Genomic DNA, 27,864 nt, shown 5'->3' with positions numbered 1-27,864 from the left:
GTGCATTAAATCTTTGTTCGTGTTCTCCGATTGGTCTTCTATCAGCACGAAGCACGATTTTATGATCATCAGATGACATCTGATCAAGTGCTGTCCGAAAAGGATTAATCAAATCATTATGTTCATGAAACAATGCTTGCAATTCACGTATTATTATTCTTTTGGCACTTGTGAATATTGAACAACGGGCATCTACTTCATTTTCATTATTGCCAAGGAAGTAGATTTGCAAGAACTGGTGGTTTGCATCTGGAAATGGCAATAATGAACCAATCCTATGATAAATTTGTCTTTGTATCTGAAATTGTGAGGCAAAATATGATTGATTAGAGCTTGTAAAATGTTCTGAAATGTCGCTGTATGCTTCATTCAAAATTCCCAGAGCCGAAATAACCTTAAATGTCGGGATGAAATTATTGCGTATTACATTCGTCGCTTCAAAGGGAGTCATTTTAAAGCAAGAAATATACATTTGGATATTATCCAAAAAATGTTTCGATTGCGGCGTTGTTCCTGAAATTAATGTTGCCAATGGTTCTGGTGGGTATTGTAATTCGGGTAATCTTACTTTCCCACTGGCACAACACATTCCAGGTGTCCAGGTGAAATTTCAATGCATTACAATGTTGGCAGACTTTGTTCATTCCACCAATCACCACAAACTTATGCAAACTGTAATCAATTGCGTGATTATATCTAAATCCAGCACCATTTAAAGCAACATTAACGTAGATTTGTGCGGCACGCCTTTGAACATTTTGATTAATACTTGTCGGCCTACGATCTGAACGTGATCTTGCAACACGTTCCTTTGTATTTGCAATCTCTTGTTCTCGCTGTTCTTGCGATTGATTTTCCCTTTCGTTTGATCTATTTTGCGTTCTACGCGACCGACGTCCAATGTCAGCTCTTGCTCTTCGTGGCATTTTTAGAAGAAACTAAACTAAAGATAATAAAGAACTTCAGTAATAAATTGATGAAATCCAGCAAATTCTGGACTCGAAAAGCACCAAAAAGTCACGAAAATTGTCAAAAATGTGCTAAAAATGTGTCAAAATTCAATTAAAAATTGGCTAAAAGATCGAAATAATTTTTTATTACCGTTCGGAAGCGAAAATGAAACGTTCGAGATCGTCTGCACTCGAAAAGCACCGAAAAGTGGCGAAAAGACACGAAAATCTGCTGAAAATGTGACAAAATTCAATTAAAAATTAGCCAAAAAATCCAAGTAATTTTTAGCTCATTGATCGCACATTAAACGAAAAAAAATCACTAAATTATTGAATTTTTTTCACAAAATATCAAATTTGAGATTATGTCACAAAATCATATGATGCACTTGTAACAATCAGAACACTTGTTTAGCAAAACAATCAATTTTTATCTCATTAATCATTGTTTTTTTTTTTAATTTTTATCAAAATACTCACCAAAATCACATTTTTGTTTCAACCTTGTAAACGCTCTAGCGCCTAAACTGGCTAACGTAGGTGAACCCAATACATTGCACCAGTTAGATAGTTTAATGAGCTTCCAGAAAAGCCCTCAACCTCTTCTCTATCACCACCAGGGGCGTGGCAATAGTGTTCATAATAAACAGTAGTTTACAAAAAAATCACATTTTTGTTTCAACTTTTTAAACGCTCTAGCGCCTAAATTAGCTGACGTAGGTGAACTCAATACATTGCATCAGTTAGATAGTTTAATGAGCTTCCAGAAAAGCCCTCAACCTCTTCTCTATCACCACCAGGGGCGTGGCAATAGTGTTCATAATAAACAGTAAATTAAAAAAAAATCACATTTTTGTTTCAACCTTGTAAACGCTCTAGCGCCTAAACTGGCTAACGTAGGTGAACCCAATACAATGCACCAGTTAGATAGTTTAATGAGCTTTCAGAAAAGCCCTCAACCTTTTCTCTATCACCACCAGGGGCGTGGCAATAGTGTTCATAATAAACAGTAGTTTAAAAAAAAATCACAGTTTTGTTTCATCTTTTTAAACGCTCTAGCGCCTAAATTGGTCGACGTAGGTGGACCCAATACATTGCACCAGTTAGATAGTTTAATGAGCTTTCAAAAAAGCCCTCAACCTCTTCTCTATCACCACCAGGGGCGTGGCAATAGTGTTCATAATAAACAGTAAATTAAAAAAAAATCACATTTTTGTTTCAACCTTGTAAACGCTCTAGCGCCTAAACTGGCTAACGTAGGTGAACCCAATACAATGCACCAGTTAGATAGTTTAATGAGCTTTCAGAAAAGCCCTCAACCTCTTCTCTATCACCACCAGGGGCGTGGCAATAGTGTTCATAATAAACAGTAGTTTACAAAAAAGTCACATTTTTGTTTCAACCTTGTAAACGCTCTAGCGCCTAAACTGGCTAACGTAGGTGAACCCAATACATTGCACCAGTTAGATAGTTTAATGAGCTTTCAAAAAAGCCCTCAACCTCTTCTCTATCACCACCAGGGGCGTGGCAATAGTGTTCATAATAAACAGTAGTTTAAAAAAAAATCACAGTTTTGTTTCATCTTTTTAAACGCTCTAGCGCCTAAATTGGTCGACGTAGGTGAACCCAATACATTGCACCAGTTAGATAGTTTAATGAGCTTTCAGAAAAGCCCTCAACCTTTTCTCTATCACCACCAGGGGCGTGGCAATAGTGTTCATAATAAAAAGTAGTTAAAAAAAAATCACATTTTTGTTTCAACCTTGTAAACGCTCTAGCGCCTAAACTGGCTAACGTAGGTGAACCCAATACATTGCACCAGTTAGATAGTTTAATGAGCTTCCAGAAAAGCCCTCAACCTCTTCTCTATCACTACCAGGGGCGTGGCAATAGTGTTCATAATAAAAAGTAGTTTACACAAAAATCACATTTTTGTTTCAACTTTTTAAACGCTCTAGCGCCTAAATTAGCTGACATAGGTGGACCCAATACAATGCACCAGTTAGATAGTTTAATGAGCTTCCAGAAAAGCCCTCAACCTCTTCTCTATCACCACCAGGGGCGTGGCAATAGTGATCATAATAAACAGTAGTTTACACAAGAATCACATTTTTGTTTCAACTTTTTAAACGCTCTAGCGCCTAAATTGGTCGACGTAGGTGAACCCAATACGATGCACCAGTTAGATAGTTTAATGAGCTTTCAGAAAAGCCCTCAACCTCTTCTCTATCACCACCAGGGGCGTGGCAATAGTGTTCATAATAAACAGTAAATTAAAAAAAAATCACATTTTTGTTTCAACCTTGTAAACGCTCTTGCGCCTAAACTGGCTAACGTAGGTGAACCCAGTACATTGCACCAGTTAGATAGAATTAATGAGCTTTCAGAAAAGCCCTCAACCTCTTCTCTATCACCACCAGGGGCGTGGCAATAGTGTTCATAATAAACAGTAGTTTAAAAAAAAATCACATTTTTGTTTCAACTTTTATTTATTTAATATATATAACTTATATTTGCATCACTCCGTGCAATGCTGTCGAATAAACAAACGACCAAACTGTATCCAATACTAATGAATACTGTATACGTTACAAAAGATACCTGCGGCAAAAACTCACTCACTTCACATACGCACCGCACACACATGCGTTATCGGATTTCAACCAAACTTCACAAAAACCATATATGGGTCACTGCCTACGTGGTGTATAAGTTTTGTTGAAATCGCCCTACACGTTTATGATTAGTTCGGCGACGTACATATACGGACTTATTTTTATACATACATAGATGTAACGCAACATGTTTTGGTTTCTTGATAAACAACATGTTTTGGTTTCTGTTCCGGTGCGTAAATGTACAGAGAAGATAGTTTTCCAACTCGTGAGCACGCCACGTATTTTTGGCCGTGTAAAAAACATATCAGCTCAAAATTTATGCCATACACTTCTAGCGACTATCCTTATGTCCTGATGATTGTCACCTCAAATGCTATTTTTACTGGAAACGGAATCCGTTTGAACTGAAATGGCAAATCGTGAGAACTCAAACAAATTCGTAGAATCAAGCATTCTGCCCCCTTGTATTCGATAGCTGCGTCACAATCAGTCGGGTTCCATTACACAGTTTCGGCGTTTGTAGCATAATAACGACAGATCCAACTTTGAGACGCAAATGATGCGGTGGCATACAAAGCCCCTCCAAAGAATTTAAAAACTTCACTGGATAATTAACGGCGTCGTCTTCATTGTCAGGACGATCGATCGATATGTATGAGCGCAATTCTCCCGGAATTTGACTTTGAATCTTCCAGTTTAAGTCATCGACATGGGTATTTTGGGCAGCTATCATTGCACGTGCACTCAAGGAATCGTAGTTAAGATAATTTGGCCAATGTTCAGATGAACATTCGTGATGAGTTCATCTTTCGTGAATCGATAAACGGCAGATGGAATTGATGTCAAAACATCGGAAGTATCAACCGGAATTTATCCATATAAAAATTTTTGATGTAAAATGTCTTCGGCAATGTAATTTTTGTTCGTATCCCATAATAGACGCGGATTTGGAGGCTGATATGTCGAAATGATTATCGTGAAAAGTGTGCGAACGTCATTTTCATTCCAGTGATTATAATTTTCCAGCAATTGTAATTGCTGGCTTACTTCTCAAAAAGTTGCACACATCGTGTCATTCACAGTACGCAATGACTCATATGAAGTTGAACCGCGTACATTTATCAACAGCAACCGAAGGTAGAAACAATCGTCGTTTTTTGGGTGGATTGTGTAAATTCATCTTAATGCATTAATTGATAACACACCTGGATGTCCATTTACTGGTTGGCCTTGCTTTCTCCGTAATTATTTCTTCAACGATGCATTCCATGCATAATCTCGAGGTATATCCGAATGTCCTCGCAAACGAATCACTGACGAAAGTTGAGCAAAAACTCGTAAATGTTAATTTTGTTGCTGTCGGTGTTTCCATTGGCTGTACTGTATTCCCTAGGTTGAAATACACTCTTTGGCCATTCTCCAAATTAACTGCGAGACGTACAACAGTCGGAAAGCGCTACAAAGTATTTTAGTGCAGTTCACGTATCAACCGTACCGTTCAAGACCAATAAGCGCCATGTTGCTTCCTTTGGTGATGTACTTGCAAACGTATTTTATTGATTACACCAAACTGCAATATGCCCTTTGAATATGAATTAGACAATAATGGTGAATATAGTACGATCGTGTGTTGTCAACTTCGATATTCACTCTTCTAACCCTTCGTTGCATAGCATTGCATATATGCAATGTTAACTTCTCGTTGATCTGGCAGCTACATCGTTTCTTTATTTAAGGTTAGGTTCCAGCTCTCAAGTAAATGCTGAAGAAATTATTGATATTATTTCTTTTGTGTGAAATAGTAGTTAGCAAGAAATTTTGACATTTCATATCGCACCGTGAATGTTGAAAAGTAAAAGAAGAAGAGTGTGAAAATTAATCAAACGTAAAAGATATTTGAGGAAAGCAATTGGTAAGTTTCTATTTTGTATATTTAATTTATTTAAAAATATCATGATTAATGATTATTATTTATTTTACAGGTGGTCAAGTGAAAAACTAATAAAACGGAATAGAAATTTGAGCAGGAGTAATTGTGTATGTGTATAAAAAAGCAAAGAGTTATTCAAACGTAAAAGATATTAGAGCAAAGCAATTGGTAAGTTTCTATTTTGTATATTTAATTTATTTAAAAATATCATGATTAATGATTATTATTTATTTTACAGGTGGTCAAGTGAAAAACTAATAAAACGGAATAGAAATTTGAGCAGGAGTAATTGTGTATGTGTATAAAAAATCGGATCGGGCACGATCGATTGTTTCAGCATGCTGCCTGCTTCATTACTTCCTCATCAATAAATGTGGACAAACTTATAATCCCCCTATCTTCTCTGGATTCGAGGGCATCGATGGATTCTGGGAATCAGGAGAATGGGAGGCTATACAACAACAAGAAGGCCCTTTAAATGATTTAGGTACCTACCGGGGAAGAGCATCAGATTATGGAAAATATGTACGAAATGTCTTAAAAGATTATGTAAATTCTACATCTGGATCTGTTCCATGGCAAAATAATGCAACATTTCTTTGAATTTTTAAATATTTATGTTTATTTATAAAAACAATAATTGGTATTTATTTTATGTAAACCATGTATATATGTTTTTTATAAAAAGAAGTTTGATGTTTCCAAATTTCGAGTTTATTTATTTCATAACTAATCAGAAGATATGTAAGTGAGTATAAAAAGATATTTATTTTAATTTTTATACTCTCGCAACAAAGTTGCTAAAGAGAGTATTATAGTTTTGTTCACATAACGGTTGTTTGTAAGTCCTAAAACTAAAAGAGTTAGATATAGGGTTATATACCAAAGTGATCAGGGTGATGAGTAGAGTTGAAATCCGGATGTCTGTCTGTCCGTCCGTCTGTCCGTCCGTCTGTCCGTCCGTCCGTCCGTGCAAGCTGTAACTTGAGTAAAAATTGAGCTATCATGATGAAACTTGGTACATGTATTTCTTGGCTCCATAAGAAGGTTAAGTTCGAAGATGGGCAAAATCGGCCCACTGCCACACCCACAAAATGGCGGAAACCGAAAACATATAAAGTGTCATAACTAAGCCATAAATAAAGATATTAAAGTGAAATTTGGCACAAGGGATCACATTAGGGAGGGGCATGTTTGGTCGTAATTTTTTTGGAAAAGTGGGCGTGGCCCCGCCCCCTACTAAGTTTTTTGTATATATCTCCAAAACTACTATAGCTATGTCAACCAAACTCTATGGAGTCGTTTCCTTCAGGTATTTCCATATACAGTTCAGAAATGGAAGAAATCGGATAATAACCACGCCCACCTCCCATACAAAGGTTATGTTGAAAATCACTAAAAGTGCGTTAACCGACTAACAAAAAACGTCAGAAACACAAAATTTTACGGGAGAAATGGCAGAAAGAAGCTGCACCGAGCCTATTTTAAAAAATTGAAAATAGGCGTGGCGTCGCCCACTTATGGACCAAAAACCATATCTCAGGAACTACTCGACCGATTTCAATGAAATTCAGTATGTAATATTTCCTTAACACCCTGATGACATGTATGAAATATGGGCGAAATCGGTTCACAACCACGCCCTCTTCCAATATAACGCTATTTTAAATTCCATCTGATGCCTTCTCTGTATAATATATACATTAGGAACCAATGACGATAGAGGAATAAAACTTTACACAAATACGGTATTTGAGCTGAGGTTTCCCTTGTGGAAAAATTGTCGTGATCGGACTATAACTTTTCAAGGTCCCTGATATCGAACACGAAGAACTCAGTGCCTAACCTAACCTAACCTAATTTTTCACCGAAAATATCGGTAAATCTCTCAGAATTTAATTCTAATTAATTTTACAGCAAAATAAAAAAATATGTAAATGACGGATAATGAAATCTCGATTATCACTTTATCATGCGAGAGTATAAAATGTTCGGTGACACCCGAACTTAGCCCTTCCTTACTTGTTTGATTTAAGTTCATTAACTTTCTGTAACAGCATACTGTAAAATTCCATACACATATCATCACCAACTGACCGTGGAAGTTTATTCAACAACCACTCAAAACTAGCAAGAACTTGTGCATATGATGAGTTGTTCTTTGCTGCTACCAAATCTTCTTGCTTCTTTAAAATGTTGTTGAACCGATTCCATGCCTCGTCATTTTGGCTTCCGCGAAACGTACGACTACTTGTGGTGGGTGTTGGATTCTGCAAAATACACAAACAAAAAATAAAACATGCACATTATATACATCCATTTACATGCATATTATATACACTAACATAATCATATTGCGGAACACTTAACACCTCCTCATTCGCTCTATTGATCGGAGAAGATGAATCAAAATCTTCAAACGTTGGACTTGTGAAAGTTCTGCGAAAGCACAACAAAAATTTATGAAATTTTAAAATAATATATATAATATTTAATAGACTTACGTTCTTTTGTGTGATGTATTTGGTAAAAATGCCATTTCTTCAGCAAATTCCCAATCAATCGCGTCTGAAAAAAAAGGTTCCTCCAGGGTTTCTCCACCTGCGCTACCACTTTTATGCTTGCGGGCCACTTTGGCGTGATAGCGATAGCTCTCCCGTAAGCTAATCCATCCAGCTTTGCACTCACTAACTATATAAACATAACAAATAAAATGAAATTAAGAGATTCATAAAATGAAACTTTAATTTATATAAACTTACCAGTTTTGCCAACGGAATTGCTTATGTTCCACAGCATTTTTATTTGAATGCATAACGTTTGTTATGGCCCATATTCGGGGCCATTCTTCCACTGCTTTAATTAGTTCTTGTTTTTCACCCGCTGTGAAATTTTTTATCCTCTTTTGCCGCTTTGCAACAGGTGTTAAGTCATCCATTTCTAAGGAATAAACGAAATAACATACAAAATTCAAATAAACCACCAACTTACTTCTTCTTCCCACTCAATTTGCGTCAGAAATATATAGAAACTTCTTCGCAAAACCAGTGTTGCCTATCCACAATTTATAAAATAAAAGTAGTAAATATACTTACTGAATTTCTTGAGAGCTGGATGTTGCCACAAGAAAATTTAACATTAGAAAACTTCTTGATCATTTCATAAGCGTTTTTTTATATGAAGTTTTTGCTTTTCTTGAGAGCTGGAAACCCACCTTTACAGTTATTTTTTCGCCAAATGAAATTTATATCTTATTACTATTCTCCTTTGGTAGAGTTTCGCAAAAATTACTACTCATACGTAGTAAAGAGTAAACTTCTTTCTGATATATTAATAATGCAGTGCTAATTTTTCATTATTTTTGTGAATTATTGAGAATGTATAGTAAAATATAAGTATTTCCTATTAGTTTGGAGAGTTTCTTACACAAATAACAAATGCGATCTTCACACGAACTATTTTTGCAAGAGTTATAATATATCATTGCACATGTGCAATACCATGCACAGGCGCGGCGGTTCATGTAAATTTCGGATGGGTAGAATAAATAAAAAAAATAAATTCAAAAAAAATTATGTATTTATTGCAAAAACAGTTTTTCTTCTCGGCGATTTTGCTATAAACTTATCCATTAACAATTTAAATCTAATTTTGATGCTTCATTTGCGTAAACGTGCAAAATAGCCACATTATTTAACCTGTCCTGGATCATGGTTGAGCGTAAATAAGATTTTAATCTTCGAAGGACAGAGAAACTCCTTTCGTTCGAACATGATGATCCCGGAATCGTTATTAACATTCGCACAAAGCGTATAAAATCAGGTATAAGCCCCTGACACCATTCGAACTCCTTGCAAAAATTTAAAATTTCTTGGAACGTTTTGACACTTCTTTTTTGCCGTTTCACCAATTGCCAAAACATGTCTCTGTCGCTTAAAAGTCGTTCCTTGTCAAAATCTTTTTCATAAAATTTAAGGACTTCATCCACATTTTCTGTTGCGCACAATGTAAACTGAGGGACTCAATCAGCTGGTCGTACACTTCAAAGAACTGTTTCCTATAATATTCTTCAGGCGATTTAAATATATGGGCTTCGCATGTGCCTTGCTCGAGCCGTTTACTTATTTTGCGTTGACGGGGAAGCATAGGGTCATCAAGTTCAAGTTCGACAGCGCCTTGCGTACTCTTTTTCCAAGCTTCTTCAAACTTGGTTTCACCAGAAGCTTCCAAAACTGCACGTACAGCATTCACTTTTTGTAGGAGTCAATAACAGAAAGGTTTGATTTTTGGAGTTCGGTGTTCAATATTTCGATGCGATTAAAAATTTCGATTATCATTGTTAACATAAAAAAGCATTCGAACGATGCCATGAACTCAAAAAACCCTAACGCTTTGGCTGACACAGAAGTGTCTATTTCTTTATTTGTAGATTGACAAAGAAAAAATGTTAGCAATACAGCGTAATTCGCTCTAACAGCCTTCAGGGATTTTACACGTAACACCCATCTGTAATGTAGAAAATAGTAAAAAATAAATATATTAAAATAAAATCATACACAAATTTATTTTGACGTACCTAGTCGGACAATAGGCTGCAAGAGAAGGCAAAAGAATGTCTTTCTTTTGGTCTGTTTCATTCTGAAATTGTTTAAATTGGTCCAAGCGTTTAGGAGAATCTCGTACAAAGTTTATTAGATTTTTAATTATTCCAATAAATTTTCGAGCAATATTAATTTTTTGTAGCGAATCTTGAACAACAAGGTTGAGGTTGTGTGCGTTACAGTGAACAAACAAAGCCCGAGGCTCTTCCTCACGAATGCGTTTCTGTAGCCCAGAAATCTTACCACTAACATTTGAAGCACCATCATAGCATTGACCTCTGAGTTTGGAAAGAGGTAATTTATATTGCGCCAATACTGCATTAACTAGGTTAAATAAAGTTTGGGACTTTGTGTCTGGTGTTGAAAAAAAACCGACAAAATATTCACTGGCATTCAAATCTTCAGTGACATATCTTAGGCAAATGGACACTTGCTCAACACTTGCGACATCTGCAGTTTCATCTAATAAAATTGAGAAAAATTCTGCGTTTCGTATTTCTTCCATAATCGGGGTCAAAGTAGCAGTGGCCATTAGGTCTAAGATTTCGTTTTGAATATCGTGGTGAAACCATTTGAAGCCATCTCTTTTCAACCAAGATTTTAGCTCTGGCACGTCTTCTGCTCGAGCATTTAGAATGGCCAAGAAATTTTACTTTTTATCATCATTATGTCCTCTTATAGGAAGACCTTGTTGTGCCAGAACTAACAAGGTACTAAATATTTTCTGGAGCGCAGTTCTATTCTCCATCATCTGTTTCAGGTGTGCAGTTGATAATTTCTGTACAACATTTGTGGTTGAAACACTCCTTAAATTTTCAACGCTCTCAATATGTAATGCACTTAGTGAATGAGATTTTATTCTCTCAGCAGCGTGCTTCCAATTGTTGAAACCTTCGTCAACCCAAGCATGTTTGGATTGATTGGAACGAGAATCAAATTTAATCGTAAGTTTTTTTTCGCACGACTCACTGCATATGCTACAAATTGCTTTGTTTTTATTATTGAGCTGAAGCCATTGAAATTTTTGCTACCAGCGCTCAAAATTTAAAGTTGAGAAGCAATTTTTTTACTATTCGTGAACACTTTTGTACTCAGTATATTGTGGAGCATCCACCACTGCATAAATTAAAAATAAAATTAAATAAAGATATCCGTTTAGTACACTTGGTTGTTTTTAAACAATTTTATTTAAGCAACCAAACTTACATGTCACAAATTAATTAGAAATCAATCGAAGAGTAAGGCGGTGACACTCAACGTTCCGGAAACGGGGCGGTGCTGGCGATCAAGCTGACGCGGATCGCGGGTGACCAGAACGATTAAAGGAGAGTAGCGTGAGGTGTTATCGCGCCGCAGCGTATAAGCAAATGTTGATGCTGCGCGCGGGATGGGTGTTGCAACTGACGGATTTCTAGGTTGACGCAGCGCAGTGTGTAAGCGAAAGTATTTAGCGATTGTTGCTGCGCGGCTGGTATAGATCGAATTGAATCTGCTTTCTCCTTGTCCATCCTTTTTTATGAGTGGGTGTATAAGTATGGTGAGTTGTGTTGGTGTCATCAGCTGTGGTGAATCAAGCTATCTTATTAGGGTGAGTCAGTTTTCCCGAGTAGAGTGGGCGGATGCTTAACTCATTTAAACATCCTGGGCCCCCTAGGCGAATATTTTGCCTAGTATTGCGTATATACAAGTATGTTGCATTTATGTATTTCGGCGTACTGCTGGTAGAGTAGCCAAAGCGCGGAACACGTTCTGACAGCAGATGGAGTTGTAATACATTCGTATTTATCCGTGTGTGTAGAGAACGGATTTTGGTTTTAAACATGCCACATATATTTGAATGTGCATTTTAATATGCGGGTAGGTGCTTAAGAGAAGCAACTATATTTGCGGGTTTATTTGATTTGACTGACAACCTTTTGTGTTTGCGGTTTTTTGTTTTATCGTTTTATTAAGTGGATTATTTGTTATTTGCCTTTTCTGTACGATCGGCAATTGTTTGCATTTAATTTATTCTGGGCTTATGAAGGATAGTAACTCCACGCCTGGCTCAGATATAGCCAGAATGGGTACTCCTTAGCCCTGGAGTTCGAACTGTGACAATAGAGGGATCTTGCGAGAGAGTGGCCGGTAATTGCGAACGGCTTCATTAGAATTAAAATTTTTTAAGTGGGATGTTCATGCTTTACAACAGATTCTCACCAACTACCCTTATGAGGAGCGCTTATGTAGGGGATATCGCTCTTATCTGCTTTTTTTTTTTAGTTTTTTTTTCTATTTTACAATTTAGGCCTCTGTGGGGCAATATTGTATGAAAAGTGTCGATTTTTTTGTGTTTTTACTTTTCGAGACACTTTTGTTTTATTTTATGTTTAAGTGCTTATGCACTAATTTGGCGTTTAGTAGCCCGCCACCGCTCTAGGATTTATTCAGTATTGTGTTTTTTCCATTATTGGCGAAAGCCATCCTGCGGGGTCGAAAAGTAACATATATTTGAGTTTTTAATATTGTTAGACCGAAATTTTACTTTGTTTTTCCTACCAATATGTGAGGTATTGGAAAATTGTGGTTCTAGTGGTAGTCGTACGACGTACCGGCCATTATTTGGTCGAGTAGTTGTGGCTTTGGAGAAGTCTTCACAATACTGACCTTCGAGAGTTTTGTTTATTATAGGGAGAATTTTCCTTGACTTTTGAAATTTCCTTAATTGTGAATTAAGGCATTTGTTATTATAATGACCTTGTTTTGGTATGGTGGTAACTAGTTTTGAAACTGGTCCACTTTGTGTTTCGCTGTGCAGCGTTTGAACTTTTTGTGCCTTTGAGCAACATGGTGTCTCTTGGCTATTTTTAAAATTTTGGTTTTCTGGATTTGTGTTTGCAATTAATCCCGTGGTTCTTGATTTATTAGCGCTTTTATAGGGTGAGATGGGATAGTTATTAAAGTGCAACATAGAATGATGCCTTTTGTGGCAATAGATGCAATTGAATATGCTTTTGCAATTTTTATATGTGTGCGCATGTGAGAGGCAATTTGTGCAAAGTCTTTTTGACCTGACAAAATTATTTCGTTCGTTAACTTTTAAGTCTTTAAACTTTTCGCAAGATATAAGCCTATGCCCTCTTTTACATAGTTCGCATGACGTTTGTTTTCTTTGTTCTGATATGAACGTTTGCGTTTTGTAATAGCTTTTGATTAAATTTTTGTTGCTTCTAGCTTGGGGTCTATTTAAGCTTCCGTTTTGGTCGTGTTTGTTCTTAGTTCTGAGTATTTTTTCTTCTAACCTTTCCGCAATTTCATATTGGGTGGTGAGAAAATCTTTCATTTGTTGCCACGTTGGGCACTTTCTTCGTGATGAGAGCGATTGCTCCCATAGAAGTAACGACTTTTCTGGTAATGCGGCGGTGCATATGTTTACCAGAATTGGGTCCCAGCTATCTGTGGGAATATTTTGTGTCGACAGAATCGACAAACAATTAGAAACAGTGGATTGTAGTGTTACAAATTCTTCACTTGTTTCTTTCTTGATTTTAGGCATGTTTAATAGTGTCGTTACTTACTTATCGACCAACATTCTTTCGTTTTCATATCTAGCTTTTAGAGCTTCCCAAGCTAAATTGAAATTATCGTCATTAAGAGCGAACTGTTTTACTAGGAGGCCTGCTTGACCTTTTGTCTTGTATCGGAGGTGATACAATTTTTGTGCTTTTGATAGTTCTGGATGGTTGATGTAAACGGCTGTAAACATGTCCCGGAAGGACGGCCATTCTTCATAACCTCCATAGAATGTTTCTGTGTCACATGGCGGCAACTCGAGGTGGATGCCGGAACTTGCCTTTTGACTTTCTATTTGTGGCAGCTCTACTCCACTGTGGGGAGTAGGTGCAATTGCTTTAATGAGTTTTAATTGATCGAAGATCATGGCTTTTGTTTCTTCGTACTGGTCTAAGCAGTTTTCGTATATTGCGTAAGCCGAGGATTTGAAATTGTGTGTATCTGAATCGTTAGAATCTAGAATGGCGTCATGAGCCACTTGGAGTCGAGTCCAAAAGTTTTCAAGATTTTGAATTTTGATTTCTAATAACGATTCAGAGTTTTCATGAATCGGCAAAGAGGCAAATCTAGTGCAGTATCGTAATAAACTGTCACTTTGTGCAATAAATTTAGCAACCTGTTTTGGGCGTGTAGCTCCTGCAGGTATATTTTGATTATTGTTGCTGTTAACCATTTTTGATATATTGGGTATTAAAATATTTCTCAAATGAATTAAACTTTTTCCAGGGTATACTGATTTGAATATGGAAATTGAATTGAAACTTTTTTAGGTAAAGGTATGTTATTTCGTGTTTTTATTACCGTTTCTGTTTATTGCAAAATAATAATATCTATGTATTTTATTTTAGTTCTAAATTTGCAAATATCCGCACTTTTAATTTATAAACACTTTTTACGTCCTTATGTTAGTATTCGGGTACACCCTAATACTTGGACTTGTATGTGTGTATGTATGTGCTTATGAAGGTACTTATGTTTTGTACAATTGAGAGCTCGCTGTGGAGATCAAAGCGCTATTTACATAAGTATGCACAAATTGTTTGTGTGCTTATGATTATGCTTTTTCTTATATTCTTAAGCAATTGAGAGCTCGTTAGAGAGATCAATTTGCTTTTTGTGTGCAATCCTGCTTGTTTTTGTTTGCCAAAGAACAAGTGGTATTGCAGAATAGATGCCAATGTGGACTTTGTACTATATATGAAAATATGTGTATACGAATATGTATATGTTCAATTATTTATTTATGCAAAGCTGCGTTTTTTTTTTTTTTTTTTTGGTAGATTTTAATATATTATGTATGTATGTCGTTTATTTAATTTCACAATCAAAACTTACTTTTTTAATAATTTTGTAATAATTAATTGACCCAATGTATGTAGGGTATAGAATAGGCAGATTTGTATTGCCGTATGGCTATATTATTTCGCGATAGAGAGAGAACGCGAAAACGGAATAGAAAGAAGATATTTTCTCTTGTATATATGTACATATGTTTCTATTAGAACGACTGTCTGATATACTTTATAGATATATGTATGTGAATATATAAATATATATATTGGGTTTGCCGGAATTTTTTTTTGTTTTTTGAGCTTCAATAATTTTATATGTAAATATTTAGATATATTTTACCGTTTTTGGTAAATTTTTTTTGTTTTGTTTTTGGCCTTTGAAGCGGATTTTAATTACAGGTATAACAATTACGACTGTAATTTTAGGCATATACTATACATACATACTTATGTGCATATATTAAATAAATACAGGACATAATACGCTCACTTGGTATTCCTTATGCTTTGCAGGGTGTATATAAAGTGCGCTTATTATTTTGACCTTATGTGTATACATATGTATTTATGTCTCTCCCGCCAATTTTGTTCCTCCGTTTCTTTTCTCCTTGAGGTTTGTGGCCGCTTCCAGGTACACCTTCTATTTTTGTTTTTTTTTTTTTTAATATTTTGCAGGTATTTTTTGTTCGCGCCCGATTGTTTTGTTGTTGTGTATATTTCTTTTGGCGCTTTTAGATTTCGCGCGTTCGATTGCCTGTGTATGTTTGTTTTGTGTTTGCTTTATTGTTTAAGTTTTTTTGCTTTTCGCGCCCGATTTATATTTTAAGTATTTTGTTGTTTTTCCGATGTGTGGGTTTTTGTTTGTTTAAACCTTTGAAATTGTTTCTTAGGTATATATTGGCATTGAAGTTTTTGGCGGTTCACTGGACTTTATCCGGTTTTTTTTGTTTTTCGTTTGTTTGCTCCACTGCACTTTTTTTGTCTATTTGTTTGTATACGTATTTTCGTTTTGGATGCGACTCGCGCCCGCAAGATAATATTTTAATTTTCTATTTCGCGGCCGATTTGTTGCTTTTTTGTTTGCTTAAAATGTTTGGTGTCTTAATTTTTCAAATGTACTTTGTTTTTGTTCACATTTTGTCACCTCACTTATTATGTATTTTTTGTTTGTTCTGTTTGGGTTTTTTTGTTTTTATTTTTGTTTGTTTTGGTTGTGTCACTGCACCTTGTATATTCGTTTTTTGCCGAGTCACCAAATTTTTTTGTTTTGCTCCACTCTACTTTTTTATTATTTTGTTTTTGTCTTTTGTTGTATATATACTTTTTTGTTTATTTATAAGTTATTATTTTTGTCACTTAACCGGTTTCTGTTTTGCTTTAGTTTGTGGTTTGTCTTGTGGCTGTTAATATATAGTGCCTATCTTTGAGGCTCGAAGGACCATGAACACTTTTGTACTCAGTATATTGTGGAGCATCCACCACTGCATAAATTAAAAATAAAATTAAATAAAGATATCCGTTTAGTACACTTGGTTGTTTTTAAACAATTTTATTTAAGCAACCAAACTTACATGTCACAAATTAATTAGAAATCAATCGAAGAGTAAGGCGGTGACACTCAACGTTCCGGAAACGGGGCGGTGCTGGCGATCAAGCTGACGCGGATCGCGGGTGACCAGAACTTTTAAAGGAGAGTAGCGTGAGGTGTTATCGCGCCGCAGCGTATAAGCAAATGTTGATGCTGCGCGCGGGATGGGTGTTGCAACTGACGGATTTCTAGGTTGACGCAGCGCAGTGTGTAAGCGAAAGTATTTAGCGATTGTTGCTGCGCGGCTGGTATAGATCGAATTGAATCTGCTTTCTCCTTGTCCATCCTTTTTTATGAGTGGGTGTATAAGTATGGTGAGTTGTGTTGGTGTCATCAGCTGTGGTGAATCAAGCTATCTTATTAGGGTGAGTCAGTTTTCCCGAGTAGAGTGGGCGGATGCTTAACTCATTTAAACAATTCGCTAGAAAAATATTCACCTTTCAGTTTTGACCTATATTAAACAATAAAATTACTTACCATTTTCAGAACACTTATCCACGCTATCTGCATTAGAACTTAATTGTCCACCTTCAATATGCTGTCTAACAGCATCATCCACGCTTTCTGCGTTAGAACTAAGTTGTTTAGCTACAGCATCATCCACGCTCTCTGCATTTATTCTTTTTTTTTTCTTATGACAAACTTGTCCATTGTTATAAATAAAAAAACGCTTAGAAACCGGTTTTAGGTCAAATTGTATTGCTTATTTTAAGGGATGAGCCATATAACAATGACTGCTATCGATTTTTAAGAGAATTTGCAATATTAATCGAATGCTATTTGACAATTAGAAGAAGTGTTGCCAAAATATTTTTTTTCCAGTTAAGTTTATTTAATTTCTTTTTCGTAGGTTATTTTTCGAGTGGGTAATTAGCCACTCGAAAAATTCCGTGTGGGTACAACTACCCACCATACCCACAGTAAACGCCGCCCATGACCATGCATTTAATCCTAAAATTTTACTTGTAGGGAGCTTACTTATAATGATAGCGCACGAATAATAGAAAACCGGGATGAAAGCAAAGATGAATATTTATTCGTAGATGATCTTGATGAAGAAAATTTTGAATTAGATATACATACATTAATACGAATATAAACAGCAAGAAGAAAGCTAATCAATACGTAATTTTAAAGAAGTTAATGTTATAATAGACGCAGGATGATTAGATCTCATGGAAATTTATGCACTCGCCAAAAAAAGGCAGAGAAATGAATGATATTGACAAACAAGATCTGAAAAAGTTTTTACGGATATATTGTGATGTCTATTGTTCAAATCCCTAATATTCGAAGATATTGGACGCCAAAAGTAGGCAAGAACTGAATACAGGACACTATATGTATGTCAGTGAATAAATAACAAAAAAAAAAGTTGTATGTTTTGGCTGGTATATCTGGATACAATTACAACTTCGAAATATATACTGACCTAGAGAACAGCAGCATCAATAGACTTTTTGAGGAAATTGATTTGGGATCAAGTCCCTACACAGTTATAGGACTACTAAAGGAAATTCCCCCATAAAAGAAATTTTTTGTTTGATGTAATAATTACTATACATCTCTTGTCACCTATGTAAACGTGGAATTTACTCACTAGGAGTAGTTCGTCGGATCCAAATTCTCAATTTAAAGCTTCTAGACGAGATATTATGATGAAAAAAGCATACGAAAAATCACTTGAATATGCAAACGTGGATAACTTTCATATCGTTAATTTGACTCCAATCTACTGTGGCAAAACTCTAGACCTAGCAGTTGAACGGTTTGATGCGAAATTTGGACGGAAAATAACGGTCGCTTGTCTAATCGTTCTATCAAAGAATAACAAATTCATGGGGGGTATTGATTGAAAGTATAGCAAATTCATGGGAGGTATTGATTTACTAGATTCTTTTTAGGCCGATACAAAATCAAAATACGGCCTAAAAAGGTATTTGGGACATATAAGTATAATCCTTATACTTTATTTCTAAAGAAGGCACCAGAGAAGTCGTCCCTTCACTGAAAATGAAATGCGGTTGAACCACATGGATCCACTGGCCAACATGGGTGGACACTCGAGTCACTTGCAAATTATCAAGTTGTGACGGATATACGTACATATGCCAGATGCAAAAACGTGAAATTAATTTAATTTTCGGCAAATCAAGAAATTGTTTCAAAAAATTTCATATAGAATAAACTGAAATTTATTGTAAAAGTAATGAATTTACTTCTGTCCACTTTTATTCAATAAAATATCCATTTAGGAACTTCCTTGTAAATTTATTAGATTTGCTGCATGATATTGCATATATGCAATGTTACGTAACTCTGTTGCTAGAAACACGACAATCATAAAATTTTAAATTTGTCATCTTATAATAGCCCACATTAAAAATATGATTTAAAAAAAAATTTATTCTAACGGAAATTAAATCATGCAACGAAGGGCTAAATTGAATGCTGAATGCCATTGTCGTCTGGTGAGCAACGCCGATAAAGTACAGTACAGCCATAATTTCTTGTTTGTGTTTCCGAAAAAAAAGCACGTGAATAGTGTTTGGTGGATTTATTGTCAGACATACAAATCGAAGTGGGATTGTGGTATCCGCTTGGCCCATGAACCATAATGGTTTTCATCACTTCGTATAATACTGGATCTTTCTCTGTATCAGGAATTTCAGCAGAAATGATTTCATCAATTTGATCTGGTGTAACCACCATCCAAAAACGAATGTGTGCGTGCCTCTCTTTTGCCACTCAACAGAGTACATCTAGTATCTAATCGCAACGTATATACGTTGCTTCTAGATAAAGTCCATCGAAGCTGTTGCTTGAAAAGTCTTGATGTGACATCGTGACGATCCCTTGCTAATTGACCGTGATCCATAATACCGCACGTATGTCATCGCATCTTGGGAGTACTCGGTCAAGTGCCTTGCGCTGCTAATGTATTTATGTTGATGCCAAAAAGAACACCGACCGATATTACAAATTTAAATCTGTAATTGATCACTTTGTGTGCAACACACATAACATTTTCACTGAATAATTTCCAAAAATGTTTGAAGCAAACGACAAATTTGAACGATTCAAATAAATGAAAAACAAAACAAAAACATTTGTATGAAAAAAATTAACTTTTTGGAATCGTCCAATTTTCCGACTTTTCCTCACGAAAAGCATACTGGTTTTTTTATTTCTAAACCTTCCCCGATCCACACAGAACATTCTCTGAAAATTTCATCAATATTGGTTCAGTCATTCCCTTAGCGTTACTAATAAACAAACAATCATTCGTTTGTATGGGAAAAAGAAAAGGGCTGTTTTTAGAGGTTTTCCGGCAACTTTCGTAATTTTTTCTTACATAAGAACCTTCTCCTAATAATAAGTAGGTAGGAGTGCAGCCCTATCGGGCTCAATTAGCACTGATGTGCCATTTTGATACACTATTCGTATAACCTCCTGTATCTGCTGTTACGTTCCACCTTCTCTCTCAAACCATTTTGAGGTTTCGATGAAACTACTTATGTCCGATATGCTTTTGGTGGAAATCCATTCAAGGTTTGGTGCTTGGTGGATTCCGAGTGTTTTGTGTCGGATCTGTGCCGGAGCTGGGCATTCGCAGAGAAAGTGAAAGATTGTTTCCTTTTTCCCTGCTACTCCGCAGCTACGGCAGATGTCGTTGTAGGGCATACCCATTTTGGACGCATGTTCCCCAAATGACCAGTGCCCTGTTGTGGTAGCTGTTATTCTGTAAATACTTTTTCTTGACCTATTTAATAGGTCGTTGGTTCTTTTCCTGTCGTATGTTAGCCATAATTGTTTAGTTATGACGCATTTTGTATTGTTTTTCCACCTGTTGTTAGCAATTTGTTGAAATTGTTTATTGATCTCTCCTTTGATCGATCCTAGCGGGCTCGGTATGAGCTCCGCCTCGGATTCATTGAGAAAAGCTTCTGCCTTTGCCAACTCATCTGCTTTTTCGTTACCGAAAATGTTCCTGTGGCCGGGAACCCAGATCAAGTTTAGCTGGAGCTTGTCTTTTATTGAGCTTAGTGCTCTCTTGCAGTTGTGAACTATACTGGAATTTGTCATGGGTGAAGACAATGCCAGGAGGGCCGCCTGGCTATCCGTAAATATAGTTGCTTTATGTATATTCCCGTGATTTTCTAATAGAACTTCGCAGTCTTTTTCTATGCCTAGTACTTCTGCTTGGAAGATGCTAGCCGAGTTCGGTAGACGTATAGAGAGAGATATGCCCAGATCAGCGGAGAATACCCACGTGCCCACTCCGCAGTCCATTTTGGACCCGTCGGTATAGATGAGGTGGTACCCTCCTCTGCAATTGAACCTCTTCTCCATTCTCGTCTAGATGGTATCCTCACCTGGAAGTGTCTATTGAAATCCAGCTTTGGGAGAATGTAGTCTGATTTATTAATAGTGAGCTTGTTTAGGACTACACTATGTCCGTAGTTCTGCTGATTCCAACCTCCCAATTCTTTTATTCTTATCGCCGCAATAGCTGCTGTTTTTTGAATAAAAATGTCCATTGGTAGTTGATGCAGGATCACATTGAGCGCATCAGTCGGACATGACCTGATTGCGCCCGTAACCCCCGCACATGCTGCTCTTTATATTCCATTTAATTTTCTAATGTTGTACTGTTTGTTTAGCGCTCGCCACCATACCAGAGCTCCATATGTGAGTATGGGTCTTATGACCGCCGTATACATCCACATGATTATACTTGGTTTGAGGCCCCAATTCTTGTTGACGACTTTCTTACAAGTATAGTAGGCCATGTATGCTTTGTTTATTCTTTTTTCTATATTTATTTTCCAGGACAGTTTGGCGTCAATCTCCACCCCCAAATACTTAGCTGTTGGGGATAGAGTGAGTGTTGTGCCGTTTAGTACCGGAAGTTAAAACTGAGGTATTTTGGTTCTGCTAGTGAATAGCATCAGTTCTGTTTTGTTCGGGTTAACTCCTAGACCATTGCTTTTAGCCCATAGGTTTAACCTACGAAGTGCTTTTCCATAATCTCGCTGACTACAACCCATAGAAGCGGAGAGAGGACCCCCCCTTGAGGCGTCCCTCTACTCACATAACTTGTTTGTTTTGCAGCGCCGTTTGAAGCTATAATCTTCCTATTCTCAAGCATCGATAGTATCCATCTGCACACAGTGTCATCTATGCCCCCATGCGACAGAGAATTAATTATCGTATTTACTTCTATGTCATTGAAGGCGCCCTCTATGTCTAGAAAAGCAGCCATGGTGTATTGTTTGTGGTGTAGTGATTTTTCAATCACACTTATCACCTCGTGAAGGGCGGTTTCGGTTGATCGGCCCTTAATGTACGCATGTTGGGACTTCGATAACTTCTCCGCCATTATTGTTCTTACGTGTATATTTATTAGCCTTTCTAGTACCTTTAGCATAAATGAGGTAAGGCTATAGGTCTAAAATCCTTGGCATTCTCGTGTGTTCTTCTGCCTGGTTTCGGAAGGAGCACAACTTTTTACTCCTTTTCCAACTTCTTGGGATGTAAGATAGTTGAATGCTTGCTTTGTATATATTTTCAAGCCTTAGAACCATTGGTTCTACCAGTTTCTGCAGCATTATGGGCATAATCTCGTCAGGACCTGCCGCTTTAAATGGTGCAAAACTATTTATGGCATATTTGATTTTCCTTTTGTCTACTATTTGGCTTCGATAGTCAGCTGCCTTCACCGGTGGTTCCGGTTGAACCCTCGTTGAAGGTGTTTGCTGACTCCCGGGGAAGTGTGTTGTGATTAGTACCTCTAGAGACTCTTTTGCCGAGGAGGTCCAATCACTTCCCTCCGCCATAATGCAGGCAGTATTAATATGGTCTTTGGATAGCATTGTACTCAGCCTAGCGGCTGCTCTGCAACTTTCAATCGATGTGCAGAAAGATCGCCATGAGTAATTTTTAGCTTTCCTGACTGCTTTTTGTATTCCTTCATAAGGTCTTTATATGGCTGCCAGGTTTTGGTTCTAAAACTTTCATTGAAAGCTTTCCTTAGTTGTGTTCTCAAATTCTTGAGTTCACTGTTCCACCAAGGAAGAGACTTTCTCTTTTTCAAAACTGTTAGCGGAGTAGATTTATTAAAAGTTGTGATTAGGATTTTTTCCAACTTCTCTACTTCTAAATCTAGTTCCTCTGGATTTCTGATACTTTTATTGCCTCCCTTTTCGAGGCATTTTGTTGCTATACTGGTAAATTTTCCCCATGCCGTTCTTCTAGGGTTCCGGTATGTGAGAGGCGCACTGTACCTCTCGCGGATGCTGAAGAGTATCCAGGAGTGATCCGACAAGGAAGGCTCATCGGATACCCTCCAGTTATCCACAACGAGACTGTCTGTGTCTGTTGATAGCGTGAGGTCAAGAACTTCCTCCCACCCCGGGAACCTATCCGAGCTTGGGAAAATAAAAGTTGGCTTATCCCCTTGTTGCAAATACTTAGATTACTATTCAAAATATACTGCAAGAGTGACTCACCTCTGGTGTTTATACTGGAGCTACCCCAAACGGTGTGCCTTGCATTTGCATCACACCCTATTAGGACATCATCTTTCTTGTTCTTCTCTACTAGCCTGGTGAGCGGCGCCGGTGGTATGTCTTCGTCATGGGCCAAGTAGGCCGAGACCAAGAAGAAGGGCTTTTCCTTCTGTTCCACCTTCACCACTGTGATATCTGCTGTGCTGTAATTAGGACAAAGAAATGCATTTATACTTTTATTGATAAGATTGCATGCCCTAGGTTTACCTCTGTTCCGCGTGTAAAACAGTATATAATTGCTGCTGTTTAGCCCTTTTATGGAATTCTCATTGACCCAGGGCTCCTGTATTAGGCTGATGTCGATGCCCCCCTCGTTCACGAGGGTTGTCAGATTCGCTGTAGCACTCTTCGAGTGCTGCAGGTTAATCTGTACGCATCTTATGCTGTTGTTATTGGCCATCCCGGGGTTCTTCAATGCCCACATTCCTTAGCAACTGGCTGGCGTCGTCGACCTCTTCCGTGTCGTCTTCGTCAGCCGCTTTGTCGCCTTGGAAGATTTTTTATCTGGCCTTGCGTATTCCGAAGCTGATTTTGTTGTCAGTCTTCTTCAGAGCCTCAATGGACTCATCGCAGATGGCCACTAGTATTGGCTTGCTTGCTTTATTTGGTTTTTCCTCCTTGATAAGCTGCCACTCATCTATACCAGGTATAGATTTGTTCTGCAGCTTAATGCACCTCAGGAGTTTTTCGCCTGGCTCCTCTAGTGGCGAGGCCTGGTCCGCGCACTTGATGACCCTGTAGCCCCTGAGGGTCTCAGAGGAGTCAAACTCCGGGTGAGGACCTGCCGGATTGTCGAGTACATAGCTTAGTACCATACTCGACAATCTGACGTCGATCTCCATCCATCTCTTCTGTATAGTGCTCGGAGAGGAGGATTTCCCATCTATAATGGCCACCTGCAGGCTATCTCTGGCTACATCGCAGAAATGCCTTGCCGGTGTTCTCCTTTGCTCCTCCTCGGTTTTTTGGGCTGAGCTCCGGATACTTCTGTCGTGGAGCGATTTCTCTTCTGAGAAGTGCTCTCTTTTTTGCTCTGTTCTTGAGGTTGTGATTGCTTCCTTTTCTGGTAGCTTTTCCTCTACGATAGATTTGAGGCGTTTTGTTTCAGCCTCATCAACTGGGGTACCGGCTGCCTGGTCTTTGGCTATCTTCCCTAGTATGAAGACCGCCCTCTGGTACCGGTTTTTCCTCAGCTGATTCTTGGTTGGTACGTCCGGTAGTACTCTCCTAATAATAACAAATACAACAAAAAAAAAAAATCAGCCAAATCGGTTCAGCCATTCACGCGTGATGCCGTGACAACGAAAAGGGTTTCATTTTTATATATAAGATATCACACACCACACCCGGCAAACTCAGCACGAGGAGGGAGCGCTATAATTACCAAAAGCAATATTGAACACTGCGAGGAAGATCCGATTAAGACGGAAAGAATTCAAGCTACAACAATTTCAGTTAACCCTCTCATGCCCGACGTTGCCTATAGGCAACATTGTCTTTATGAGCGCATAAGTACCGCAATTTGAATTTTTTTAATGTGAGATCTTTTGCAAAAATGTCGGTGTATGTATTTTACATCATTTTAGTTCTCATGTTCGTTATAATTTTCGCGCGTGTTCATGCAGTAATCGATCTCCGTAGACGAAAATAAAAAAAAATAAATTTGGAAAAAAGTGCATATGGGAAAAGTTCCCAAAAACTTAAAAAACACTATTTCGTCACAAAGTAACATTGATAATATAAATAAAGAAAGGTAAGTGAGTAATTTACAAAAAAAGAAAGTGGAAAAAGTTATTTCGTTTCTGTGCAATAATTTTGTAAAAGTTAAGTTGCCTATAGGCAACATCGGTCAATTGTGTGTAATAAAATTTTGCATATACTTGTTTACATACTAAGATGCGCCCAAAAGATTTGACACAAGCGAATATTGAAGAGTTCGCTAATTTTGACTGGGATGAGTCTGAGGATGAGGAAATGGAAAGAGAAGAGGAGGAAGAAGGTGAAAATGTGGAAGAATTGATCGAAATAGCGTTACAAAACACTGAAAAAAATCAAGGGGTCGACGTTGGTTTGATCGAAGAATTACTTGGTACAGAAGAAATCGCAGAACAAAACGAAAATACTGAAACTGTACAAGAGGTGGTAGAGAAATTTGATTTAGCGACTTTGAAGTGGAGCAGCACAGAGCTATTAGAATGCGATGTCACTTGGAAAAGTGCATTATGCTGCAATCAGGTGAAACAACCTTTGCGGATGCGCTGTTGGAAAAAATCCGAGACGAAACGTATTTATATGCGTTGCAAAAAAAGGCACTGAATTCAAATGTACTGTGGAAGAAGTGAAAAAGTTTGTTGAATGCAAGTCAAACAGCAGTTGTACCAAGGAAAAGAGGACGCCCTTCACTTCTTGCAACAATGAGCTCAACTACTTCATCACCTATGTCATCGTCTCAGTCCCCGCCGGCTCCTTCAATGGCCTCTGAAGAAACCCCATCTAAAAGAGCGTATGTTGCAGAACCTTCAAGAGCAACGCGTTTCGATACGTCTAATCACTGGGTGCAATGGGGATCAAAAGGCAGATGCAGACTATGCCACACTGGATTTTCCAGATCTAAATGTAGCAAATGCAACGTTTATTTGTGCTGCAATCCACAAAAAAATTGCTTCGTATCATACCATACATAATTTTTAATGTGTTTGTGTTCTATCATACACAATTTTCAATAAAAGAAGTCAATTAAAAAAAAAAAAAATTAGCATACACTGTTGCCCAATGTTGCCTATAGGCAACATCCTGTAACTCCCAAACCAGGACACCTAGGACTATGAAATTTTGGTCAGTTCATACTCGCGATTAAAACTTATCTGTACTCAAATATTTTTTAGCCCCGCCCATTTTAACTCGGGCATGAGAGGGTTAAAATGCACAATCACCCATTGTATCTTATTGCTCTGTATAGTCCACCTAGACATAATATAAAAAAAGAAACGTATACGAATATTTGAAAAATATGACGGAAGGTACATCATTGGTGGCGACTTTAACTCAAAACACACTCATTGGGGATTTCGTTTAATTACAACCAAAGGTCGATACCTTCTCAAAGCTATACAAGCAGTTGGATGCAATTTTGTTTCTACTGGAAGACCCACTTATTGGCCTACAGATAGACAGAAATTGCCAGACCTTCTTCACTTCTTTATAATCAATAAATTACCGAAACTCAATTTATTTATTAAAGATAGCTCAGACCTAAGCCCTGCCCATTCACCAGTGCTATTAACTCTATATGAAAAGTGTATTGTTTCTGCCGTCAAGCCAACTTTATAAATTATAATAAACACACTAATTGGTATAAACTTAAAAGTATAGTGAATGATAATTCGGGTGGTGGAGCACGGTGCTCGCTTGTTCCAAAGATGTGGTTGGCCGTGGGGAAACGGTTGGCGCTATTATTCCACAGAAATATTAAATAAAAAACAAAGGTTTCTTATAATACTTATATTTAATTATAAAAAATTGGAAATACACTTACCACGTCTTTATTGCAGCGCTGTCGCAAAAGAAGAGCGTGAGTTACCAGTATCAATGTTCACTCAGTATCAAAGTTCACGAATTACCAGTATCAACGTTCACTCAGTATCAAGGTTTACGCACGAATCAATCCAGAAAAATAGACGCTTTGCGATTCTCCTTAAAAATGTGTAGCTGCTTCGCGATTCTCTCTAAAAATATGTAGCTGCTTCGCGATTCTCTCTTCTCTTCTCTTCTCTTAAACTCTCAGCGTCTGTACAAATAGGGTAGAGAAGGTAACTCCTCCCCCCTAAGTACTGAGTGAGGTCTGGAATGGTGGCACATCTGACGGTACGAACGAAGGTGTCTTCCTTAGAACGTGACCCTTCTCTAGTCTAGATTAAGTATGGTTGGTAGTTTATTCGATTAATATAACATGAATAAGTATAGTATGTGGTTATGTTTATAACTATTATATTACTTATTATTCTGAATTTTGAGCTTACACATTGTATATTGTAACATAAATACATTCGATAAATAGAGTGTTTATTATATTTCTTATCATTCTGAATTTTGAGCTTATATGTACATTGTATATTGTAGCATAAATACTTTTTTTTTTTGTTAACATTTAAATGGACTGAGCTTCTTGTTTCTTTATTCTTCCTTTAATTTTTGATTTGTGAATCTTCTGATTTTTTGTTGTGATAAAGGTTGGACCTTTATCTTGTAAACTTGATGCTTTGTGAATCTTGGTGTAAGCTTATTTCTTCTATTTTCTTTTCTAAATATTATGTCATTATTTTCTAGCCTTTTCGGATCTTGCCTGTCGTTATTCAATTTATTGGTTCTAATTTTCATTTTTCTTTCAACTTTGTCTTTAATCTCGGGATATATTACTCTCTGAAAATCATTAAGTTTTTGTATATAGTCATGTTTGTTGCTGAAGCTCGTCTGTTTGTTAAATAATTGTGGTCTACCGAAATATTTAGTTTTAGAATGGATAGTATTATTATATGTAGTAAACGTTTCTGTATGAATATCATTATGATCACAATCCAGTTTTTTCTCCTTTTTTTTATTTGTTATAATGCGATAAATTTCTGTTAAGGAGGAATGTAACCTGTCAACTGGTGAATTGCTAGATGATTGTTGGAAAGACGTGAAATGTATTTGAATATTATATTGTTCGCAGAAGTCTTTAAATATTTTTCCTGCAAATTCAGCGCCTTGATCGCAGATAAG

General features: G+C 37.1%; 2 protein-coding genes across 8 annotated transcripts in view; one reads left to right on the top strand and one right to left on the bottom strand.

Moving 5' to 3' along the window:
- Window positions 1–27,864, top strand: part of LOC125775363 (uncharacterized) — a 727,609-nt gene that overhangs the window by 259,410 nt on the left and 440,335 nt on the right. The window lies entirely within an intron of this gene.
- LOC125775542 (uncharacterized) lies at window positions 13–9,319 on the bottom strand. 7 transcript variants are annotated; one of them, XR_007421198.1, is made up of 6 exons: window positions 8,261–9,319; window positions 8,003–8,189; window positions 7,844–7,937; window positions 7,521–7,768; window positions 2,271–5,354; window positions 13–2,090 (listed from the first exon to the last, which is right to left on the bottom strand). XR_007421198.1 is itself a non-coding variant. In XM_049446198.1 (5 exons), the coding sequence occupies exons 1-5, from the start codon at window positions 8,295–8,297 to the stop codon at window positions 5,306–5,308; spliced, it is 615 nt and encodes a 204-aa protein (XP_049302155.1). In that variant the 5' UTR covers window positions 8,298–9,319; the 3' UTR covers window positions 13–5,305. The 7 variants fall into 7 exon arrangements, 2 of the variants coding, with proteins under 2 accessions (XP_049302155.1, XP_049302156.1); XR_007421197.1 differs by having other exon boundaries at window positions 13–2,270; window positions 2,451–5,354; XR_007421200.1 differs by having other exon boundaries at window positions 13–1,910; window positions 2,451–5,354.

Source organism: Bactrocera dorsalis, chromosome 1, assembly GCF_023373825.1.
Source record: "Bactrocera dorsalis isolate Fly_Bdor chromosome 1, ASM2337382v1, whole genome shotgun sequence".
NCBI classification, from domain to species: Eukaryota; Metazoa; Arthropoda; class Insecta; order Diptera; family Tephritidae; genus Bactrocera; species Bactrocera dorsalis.
This window is presented reverse-complemented; position numbering and strand designations above follow the sequence as displayed.